General features: G+C 38.2%; 3 protein-coding genes across 3 annotated transcripts; 1 reads left to right on the top strand and 2 right to left on the bottom strand.

Moving 5' to 3' along the window:
- Window positions 1-656: 656 nt before the first annotated feature.
- LOC147946501 (uncharacterized) lies at window positions 657-3,112 on the top strand. The gene has a single exon (XM_087497721.1). The coding sequence runs from the start codon at window positions 661-663 to the stop codon at window positions 2,179-2,181; it is 1,521 nt and encodes a 506-aa protein (XP_087353847.1). The 5' UTR covers window positions 657-660; the 3' UTR covers window positions 2,182-3,112.
- A 1,540-nt stretch (window positions 3,113-4,652) lies between these two features.
- Window positions 4,653-7,026, bottom strand: LOC104763038 (uncharacterized protein At3g43530-like). The gene is made up of 5 exons (XM_087496906.1): window positions 6,883-7,026; window positions 6,026-6,751; window positions 5,779-5,946; window positions 5,169-5,669; window positions 4,653-4,979 (listed from the first exon to the last, which is right to left on the bottom strand). The coding sequence occupies exons 1-5, from the start codon at window positions 7,024-7,026 to the stop codon at window positions 4,653-4,655; spliced, it is 1,866 nt and encodes a 621-aa protein (XP_087353032.1).
- A 923-nt stretch (window positions 7,027-7,949) lies between these two features.
- Window positions 7,950-9,457, bottom strand: LOC104763044 (large ribosomal subunit protein uL6c). Its single transcript, XM_010486465.3, has 3 exons — window positions 9,267-9,457; window positions 8,528-8,827; window positions 7,950-8,428 (listed from the first exon to the last, which is right to left on the bottom strand). The coding sequence occupies exons 1-3, from the start codon at window positions 9,299-9,301 to the stop codon at window positions 8,092-8,094; spliced, it is 672 nt and encodes a 223-aa protein (XP_010484767.1). The 5' UTR covers window positions 9,302-9,457; the 3' UTR covers window positions 7,950-8,091.
- Between the last annotated feature and the right edge of the window lie 28 nt (window positions 9,458-9,485).

Here is a 9,485-nt window from a genome sequence, read left to right on the forward strand (position 1 = left end):
TTGACAAAGGATTGACCAACATATCTCATTTTTATCCATAACCTTTTATTTAATAAATCATAAAATTTTAAAAAGAAAAACATGTGGAACCCATCAATTTTTCTCCATCAATCGGGTTCCTTCTCTCTCCCCTCTCTCTCCCCTCTCTCTCCCGATCTCGTCCCCGCTCCCCCATTGTTGCTCCTCTCCCCCTTCCAATCGATACAAATCGAGTCCATAGAAATCGATTTGATTCCAAACGAAAGCAAAAGATTGGGATTGAAGCAAACAACAAAGCAAAGCAGAAGATTCAGGTGATATTCTTACATTTATTTACCAATGCAATTAGGGTTCTTGAGGTTCATCCTAAAGCAATTAGGATATATACCTTGAATGCTCATTCAATTTATTCTCATTTGTATTAGTGTCGAAATGGGTCGCATACTAAGTGGATTGTAACACTTCATTCGAACTGAATTGTAAAAATATTCCGAAATAAATAGTGATTTTGTGGAGTCGATGTAGTACAACTGGTAGACTAGGTATAACTGATACGGGTACAACTGGTAATAGTTTGGTACAACTTAAACGGGTTCAACTGATACAATTTTGGTACAACTTGGTAATACTATTTACACGACAGAGGTTCCAATGTGAGTTTTTTATTTTATTTCAGGCACAATGAATAATAATCGTCGGATAATCATCGTTTTTGATTACGGGGGATATTATGCAACAAGGGAAAATGAACTAAGATGGATTTCAAGAGAAAAAGTTCATCAATCTCTTAGAATGGAGACATCTATTGAAGAGGTCAGTTATTCTGCATTGGTGCAGAAAATATGCAGAAAGGCGAAGGTTGATGAAACTATGACTGAGCTGAAATTGAGTTACGTTCCCGAATCAGTTCATCCTAAGAGACCGATACACATACATGATGATGATGATCTGATGTGTTATTTGGAAATGAATCCAGATCAATTCCAAGTTTTGCATGTGGAAGTCGTGAATGATGTTGAAATAAATAAGGGGGATGAGCAAAGTCGAGGGACTGTAGGTTGTTCACTTAATGAGGAGTTGATTTCAAGTAGTAGAGCGACATATGAGAACACGATGTATGAAGGTGAGCCGTCTGAACGTTTTGAGATGATGGAGAATAGTGATGGGAACATGGTTCTTTATCAAGAACAGTCTGAAGAACGAGCAATAACAGATAACTGTGATATGATTGAAGGTTCTGAGGTCACACCAGTTGTAAATCGTGAATGGGAAGATGGTTTGGATTTGACTTTACGTCAAGAATTTGAAAGCAAGCAAGCAGTTAAAGATTTAGTTGAAAAAGCTGCACACAAGAACTGTTTTGAGTTTGTTATTGTGAAGTCGGATACTATGTTGTTTGTGGTTAAATGCTGTGAATTTAAAAGGGGTTGCAAGTGGTCTTTACGAGCTGCGAGGAATGGGAATTCAGACAGTTTCTCGGTCAGAACTTACAACAAGACGCATACGTGCTTGAGGTCAGATACAAGTACAATGAGGAGAAAAAGGAGAGGCACACCACATTTAGTTGCATCAGTTTTGCGTGAAAATTACCCATGTTTGATAGTCACTCCAACTCCCAAAAATCTCATCCCTTTGGTTCAATCAAGAGTTGGTGTTAAAGTGTCTTACTCGACCGCAAATAGAGGAAAAAAACTAGCTGGATATGATCTTCGCGGTACTCCAGAGGATAGTTTTAAGTTGGTGCATTGTTATATGCACATGCTGCAGACAATGAACTCAGGTACAATTTCATTTGTTGAATTGGATGAAGCACAGAGGTTTAAGTACTTGTTCTTCGCCTTGGGAGCGTGCATTGAAGGCTTCAAAGCTATGAGAAAGGTGATCATTGTTGATGCAACAAGTATTAAAAATGTCTATGGTGGAGTACTAATCGTGGCTACAGCTCAAGATCCGGATCATCACCATTATCCGATTGCATTTGGTGTAGTTGATGGTGAGAAAGATACAAGTTGGACCTGGTTTTTCAGCAAATTGAAATCAGTTGTACCAGATTGTCCTGAACTGGTCTTATGTTCTGATAGAAATCAAAGCCTAATCAAGTCAATAAATACGGTGTACCCGTTATCTCATCATGGGTATTGTATTGAGCTGCAAAAACGTGAACAGGGATTTAGTTGCGACGAAGTTCATGGTATGTGCTAAGGCTTACACAGAGCCTGAGTTTGAGAGACTCTATGCTGATTTTATCAGAAGGTATCCAGCTGCAAGTACTTATCTTGATAATCATGTAGGACAGAACAAATAGACTCGATGTTATTTTCCAGGAGCTAGATACAACATAGACACCACTAATACGGTTGAATCTATCAATGGTGTCTTTTGATTTGCAAGGGCATACCCGTTATTACCAATGATTGATGCGATTGTTAGTAAAGTGGCTGAATGGTTTAACAAATACAGGAAGATATCCTTAGAGACTCCAAAAGAGCATAAACTAGTCCCTTTTGTTGAGACACTGATGCACACAAGGTGTTCTGAAGCAAAGCTCTTACCAATGACTGAACTAAACAACTATTTTCTGGAATACAGCGTGACTGGAGTTGATGGTAGTAGTTATGTGGTTGATCTGAGAAGGAAAATGTGCTACTGTAAACAATTTGATATTGACAGATATCCGTGTGTGCATGCAATTGCTGCTGCGATGGAAGCAGCAAGGAACGCCGGTAATGAGATCCAACTGCATGACTTGTGCAGTAAGTACTATTGGATGGAGCAGTGGGCATTGGGGTATTCGAGGATGATATATCCAGTTCCTATCATGTCTATGTGGATGGTCCCTGACGATGTACGTGCTAAGATTGTTCTTCCTAAGTTTTATGTCACAAAAAAAGGAAGAAAACCAACAAAAAGGATTCCATCAGCCAGAGAACATGGACGCAGGAAGAAGAAGAAAAATTCGAGTAAGAGCTGGTTTGATAGTGAGGGTTCTCGAACTTAGTTTCTTATTTGGAGAACTTAGTAAAACTTGTTTTTTCCTCGGTACAACTATTGTCATTTGTGTGTGTTTGTTTTTTGTGGATTATCTTGATAGACATGTTTGCTTATCCTTATGGGAAAACTTATTTCAGTTAAATTGTGATTATCTTCCTTAGGTTAGTTGAAAAAAATAATTATATATATTATTTATAATTAAAAATTGTAATTAAAATTTTATTATTAAAAATAATTAAAAAAATCAAAATAACTATATTATTATTTATAAAATTTCAAATAAAAATAAATATGATATTTGTTAACAACAAAAATATTATATAACTAATTGAAAGAAAGAATTGTCATAACAATTTTCATCATATTCAAGATTTACCATGAAACACCATATACTTTAAGGGTTCATTTATCGTTGTAAACCACATATAATTACAAAAGTTTAAGAAATTATCTTTTCAAACATATGATCGCATGAACATGTGTAAATGTATCTCAATTAACCGTAAACCATGTGTGCAACTAAAATTATTGGGGTTTGACATGGTATAACTAAAAACAATAAAAAATTTGGAATTGTACAACTTGTCAAGATCGGTACAATCTGAAAACTTGGAACAACTAGTGCATTTTGGCGGCTACACATGTGTAAATTGGCGGCTACACGTGTGTAAATTGGCGGCTACACGTGTTTTTTATGTGTCCCAAACAAAATTTCAATTTTTGAAAAATTAAAATTGGAGCCAAGTATGCTAGGGCGGGTTTAGGCACGATTTTGCGATTTCTGGGTCAAAAAAAAAAAATCATTTCTCTCCCTCTCTTGCGATTTCTGGGTTCCTACAAAAAAAAATTCCTCTCTCCCGATTTCTGGGTTTTCGTTTTTGATTTCTGGGTTCATACAAAATCTTCTCTCCCGATTTCGATTTCCCCTCTCCCGATCTCCCGATTTCGATTCCCAAACTCCTCTCTTTCCTAGTTAGGGTTTGCGATTTCTGGGTCATCTCAAATCTTGAAATGAGCTACGATTCTGGAGCATCGAGGACCTCATGTAGCAATTCCTCTAATCGAGTAAGGTTTCCAGGCATCCAAAAAAAATGTCATTGTGGTTCGGCAGTAGTTGAGATAATCTCTCACTCGATCTCAAACCCTTGTCGTCGCTACTACTGTTGTGCGTATGCAGCACAAAGAAATGTAAATATATTTTAATATTCGTTGATTATCTATTACATTTATTTACCAATTTCTGTCTTATATGTAGCTTGTCAACGACACACATGTATTTAAATGGGTTGATGAGGCATTGGTGGATGAAGTACAACAATTAGATTTTCAAGTGGGTGTCCTCGAAGAAGAAGTTAGACAGCTGAAGATGGATAGGAGCAGAGATATGAAGAAAATTAAGCAGATCTGTTTTCTCGTTTTTTTTGGATGTCTTCTTGTGGTATGTCTCGGAAGATGGTACAACTAAGTAGAACTTGTTCTTGTTCTTGTGTGTTATTTTGTCTGCTTAAACACACAAAGAGTTCACATACTGACTTTAACATTCCAACCAAGTTGTACTTAAAAACATAGAGTTGTACTTAAAAAAACAGAGTTGTACCTAGTTAAACATTCCGAGTACTTAACAAAAAACATAAAAACAACCAAAGAGTTCACATACTGACTCATACAAGATTACATGCTCCTTACTTTTTGGAGTGCTTCTGCCTTGTTATAATAGGACTCCGACTCCTTACGACAACGGAAGGTCCCGTCCCCTTCTTACTTATAATCTTCACCTTTGTACCAAGTTGTTCTCCACTGTCTCCTTCTCTTGTTCTCTTTTTTCTCTCGTATCTCACTGGATCCTTCTCCATTGGATCCTTCTCCACTGGATCCTTCTCCATTGGATCCTTCTCCATTGGATCCTTATCCACTGGATCCTTCTCCCTCTCGGCCTTCTCCTTCTCGGCCTTCTCCTTCTCGGCCTTCTCCCTCTCGGCTTTCTCCCTCTCAGCCTTCTCCTTCTCCGCCTTCTCCTTTTCAGCCTTCTCCTTTTCGGCTTTCTCCCTCTCGGCCTTCTCCTTCTCGGCCTTCTCCCTCTCGGCCTTCTCCTTCTCGGCCTTCTCCCTCTCGGCCTTCTCCTTCTCGGCCTTCTCCCTCTCGGCCTTCTCCTTCTCGGCCTTCTCCCTCTCGGCCTTCTCCTTCTCGGCATCCTCCACCTCTATAGCCTCATTTGCACCAACTCCGTCACACTCATTTGCACCAACTTCCTCGCTTGGAAAAAATCCTTCTCCATTTCTTTCCCAGTTCACATATGTTTCCACCGATTTGATCCTAGCATCCATGTCATCAAATTTTTCGTTGATTTCCTTAAACCCCTTCTTCACCAGATCTTCTAGCTGAATCAAGCTAGCTCTTAGCTGAATCAAGCTACCTCCTACCATATCATTCTCCGAATTCGCATCATCCTTAGCCACATCATTCGGATCCACATCATCCGGATCCACATTCTCAATCACCGGATTAGCCTCAAATGATCGGGCGGCCACATCTAGGTTGTGAAGCTCTTCAAACCAAATTGACTTGTCCTTTTCAATTAAACGTTTGCTCCAACCATCAGCAACTGGATCATCCGCATCATCCCAACCACCATCCTCATCTATGATCATGGCTAAAAGGCGTGCCTCTCGAGGAGTTGGAGTTAACATACTATCAATCTCCTGTCAAAATAAACAAACATAACATACTATCAATCTCCTATCAACCAATGTTACATAAATAATGAATCTGATAAGTAATTTACATAAATAATGAATATGAATAACTAACCTTAGTTGTACCAAGTTGGTCATATATTTCTTTCAAAGAAAAACCTTTCTTCTTACTTGCTTTAAACTTCATCTTGCACATCCGAGGACAGTTACGGTGTGCATGTGAATCAGAAACGTCTTCTCGGAAGGTGTTCTTTAGCACAGGAATTGCTTCAAACGCAAGAAGCTACACACAACACAAGAACATTCAATGTTTAGTTGGATCTAGTTATACTAAGTTGTAGATTTTGAAAACTAGTAATTACCTCCAAAGGAATGATGAAACTAGGAAAGACCCACTGTGGACCCACAACTCCATCAAAGTGTCCCATCAAATGAAAGATGTCTTTCATGTTCTCATCAAATGCCATTCGACCCCAAGGGAATGTTCTACACAAATCAAGATCATCCAAAGCTCTAAGAAAGAAAGGCTCCACAGTGGGTGCATTCTTTCCACCATTTTTCTTCCCTATGATTACGCTAGATAAAAAATACAGTACGGCCATCTTCAAACGATCATTTGAAGGTTTCTTCATCGAAAGTAGCTTCGCTTTGACATCTCCATATTGTATTATTTGTCCACCTTTAAATTGCTTCCGAGCAAAATTTAAACTGCCCAAACCATCCTTGAATTTTGGATACTGATGGCAATATAACCCAGAAATGATTGCCATTTCTCTGAGAGAATACCGGATAGGAGTCCCATTAACAATGAACCAGCATTCATTTTTCTTCTCTAAATGCGCTGTGCGAAGCAACAACATCCACATACCCATCAAGTTATGATTTGAATCCTTAGGCATATGGAAGAAATGCTTGAACTGTGGGTGCCCTAAGAACCATTCCAACTCCTCTTCCTTAAGATGACCGCCTAATAAGTTTATCGCCTCTGAAATATAACACTTTCCAGACATCTTGAAAGGTTTCGTATACTGGGAGTAATCAAAGTACATACTCAAAGGTTGCATTACATCGGATTCATCCTCAGATTCCTGCAAGACACATATCTAGTTATACCAAGTTTTTCTAAGTTATACCTTTTCAAAGTTATACCAAGTTATACAGTTATACTTTTTAGAACGAATTCTTATACGGTTATACCAATATAGGGAGAGATACTTACCGATGAATCCTTATCATTTGACTTCTCAATTGAGTTCGTTTTATCGGAATCAAGTTCTGATTCATCTCCACGAGTTGCTTCTTCTTCGAGATCTGCTGGGGAATTCGATTTTTCCACATAGCTTGGGTTCTTTGTACGAACCATTATGATTCTTCCACACATGCACACAAAAAACAACAACCGATTTCAACTTCAACTTCCACTCCAATTCATGAAAAAAATCGACAAAACCCCAAAATTGAAAACCAAATTATCGAAAATCGAAACCCATATTACCCGATTTTGAAAAACAAATAACCCAAATTCGAAAAACCCCAACCTATTTCAACTTACCCAGAATCGAGTTATCCTTAGTTGCACTTGAGGAAGAAGAATAATTAACGGGAATTGAACGAGGGAGAGTGGAGTCGTGAATGAAGGAATTCGAAAGTTGGGTAGTTAAAGGAGAAATCCGATTTCAACTGGATTGTCCGAATTTTGTGGGTTTGGGTGGGTATAAGGTGGTTGGATCTGTAAATAACAAAAATGATATAGGTTTCTTTGTCTTTAACCACATTTTTGATTAAAAAAAAGAAAATATAGTTTGTTATTTTCGCAGGGGATATGAGAATAGAAGTTTGATTAGAAGGGTATATTAGATTTTTCTCCGTTTTCATTTTCTATTGGATTCAAGTTTTTTTTGTGGATAGCAGATAAGAAAATTCACTTATGAGTTTTTATTCGGTTCGGTTCCGATTGGTCTAGATTTAATACCACCATATCTTGGTTCCAAAATTATAATGTGAAGTCTTATCTTCAACAAAAACAAAATCCCGGTTTTGGTTTCAATCCGGGATTGGTTCGGTTCAATTGGTCAGGATTTAACATCACCCCATTTATGGTTCATAAAATTAAAACAAAAGCCATATAGTTAGTTCTGCTTCTGCACAACAACACTCAGTGAATAGATTCAATTTACAGTTCAAGTTTTGCTAAAAATGCCTAATAAGTTGATGATCCTTTTCAAATAGAAATTTTCCCATCAAAGCACCTAAAAACATTCAGATGACATTTCTCAGAGCATCAAAAACAATTAATGGGTTCCTTTTAAACAATCTGCAAGAATCCCAAAACAAACAACTTCAATTTCTAAACACAAAATATGAGCAAAATACACATTAACATTGAGAGTAGATAAGTAAGTAGACATAACAACGAAACTGAAGACCATCACTTCTTCTTTCCAGCTTTTCCTTCCTTCCTCCGAACAATCTCATCAGAATACTTGACTCCTTTACCCTTGTACGGCTCCGGTGGCCTCCACTTCCTAACCGTAGCAGCAAACTGCCCGATTTCACTCTTGTCGTATCCGCTCACTGTGATTCTTGTGTTCTCTTCCACTTTCACTTTCAGGCTATCCGGTATCTTCATCTTAACTGGGTGAGAAAACCCGAGATTCAGCACCAATTCTTTCCCTTCCACTGTTGCACGATAACCAACTCCCACTAGTATAAGTTTTTTCTCAAATCCCTTTGATACTCCCACAACCATGTTATCCGTAAGCGTCCTAATAGTTATAAAAAGGGATTAGAACAAACAATCTTTAACCTCAAAAAGTTAAAGAACCATTTGAATAAACAAAGAAAAGATGAGAAGTTTGTATAACCTGAAAAGGCCGTGCATTTGGTTGGCTCTTCTAGTTTCGACGGTTTTTTTGACCCTTAACAAACCGGAATCTTCCTTGGTAAGCTCAACTTCTCGTGGGTAAGTCAAAGCTAGCTCTCCCAGTGGACCTTTCACTTTCAAGTCTTGACCTTCTAAAGCAATGGTTACATTGGAAGGTACAGCGATCGGTTGCTTTCCTATCCTTGATTCTTTGCACTCAATGGTCTTACTGGAATACCCAACTTGAGCAAATGGCGTGTTTGATACCTTGAACACATTCCTATCTCCCAAAAATGCTGACCTATAACAAAGGGGAATGAATGTACTCTTTATCTTCAGAACCAAACATGTCTAGAAACGTAAAACTCTACCACCAACCAATACACAGGAACTGAGATTTGGAACCCCAGGATAACGTTAGATTAAGGAAGGGGCTGCATTCTTATAGAACTTTCAGAAAATTTCTAGAATCCTGCTTTGACATACTGAGTTCCAAATAACACAATCAAATTTCCAAATTCAAAATCCCACAGTTTTAAAGTTCACCAACCAAGTTGAAGTTCCCGTAGATTTATAAAGATAAAAACTAAGAAGAGACTCTTTTTGCACTCGAAAGGCTCATGAACCCATCAATTCCAAAGAGATTTTGAGTAGTAAATGCCAAGTAAAGAAAAACGAAACCCTAGAGGAATGAAGAGTCGGCATTAAGGGTTTTAGAGTAATTGAAGAGTATATGTTACCTGGGTTGAAAAGAAGAGACGACCGAGGAAGCCATTGGAAGGGTTTTGACGATGGAGCTCTGAGCTCTGCTCCAGGAGGAGGATGGAGAGTGTTTTATCCAGAAAAGACTTATCCAGCGTCACCTTCTGTAATCATCATCCCTCTGAGATTATTGCTTCCACGGCCCGTTGTTTCACTATTTTTAAGGCCCATTTATTTTAAGCTTCGTTCTATGGCCC

Source organism: Camelina sativa, chromosome 3 (assembly GCF_030686135.1).
Source record: "Camelina sativa cultivar CO46 ecotype springtype chromosome 3, ASM3068613v1".
NCBI lineage: Eukaryota > Viridiplantae > Streptophyta > Magnoliopsida > Brassicales > Brassicaceae > Camelina > Camelina sativa.

Coding starts and splice junctions, on each gene's coding strand:
- LOC147946501 (XM_087497721.1), top strand. CDS start 661: ATGAATAATAATCGTCGGATAATCATCGTTTTTGATTACGGGGGATAT.
- LOC104763038 (XM_087496906.1), bottom strand. CDS start 7,026: ATGGTTCGTACAAAGAACCCAAGCTATGTGGAAAAATCGAATTCCCCA. Junction 6,752..6,882: donor CAAATGATAAGGATTCATCG/GTAAGTATCTCT, acceptor TGTGTCTTGCAG/GAATCTGAGGATGAATCCGA. Junction 5,670..5,778: donor ACCAACTTGGTACAACTAAG/GTTAGTTATTCA, acceptor TTATTTTGACAG/GAGATTGATAGTATGTTAAC.
- LOC104763044 (XM_010486465.3), bottom strand. CDS start 9,301: ATGGCTTCCTCGGTCGTCTCTTCTTTTCAACCCAG. Junction 8,828..9,266: donor GTCTCTTCTTTTCAACCCAG/GTAACATATACT, acceptor CCTTTGTTATAG/GTCAGCATTTTTGGGAGATA. Junction 8,429..8,527: donor CAAATGCACGGCCTTTTCAG/GTTATACAAACT, acceptor TATAACTATTAG/GACGCTTACGGATAACATGG.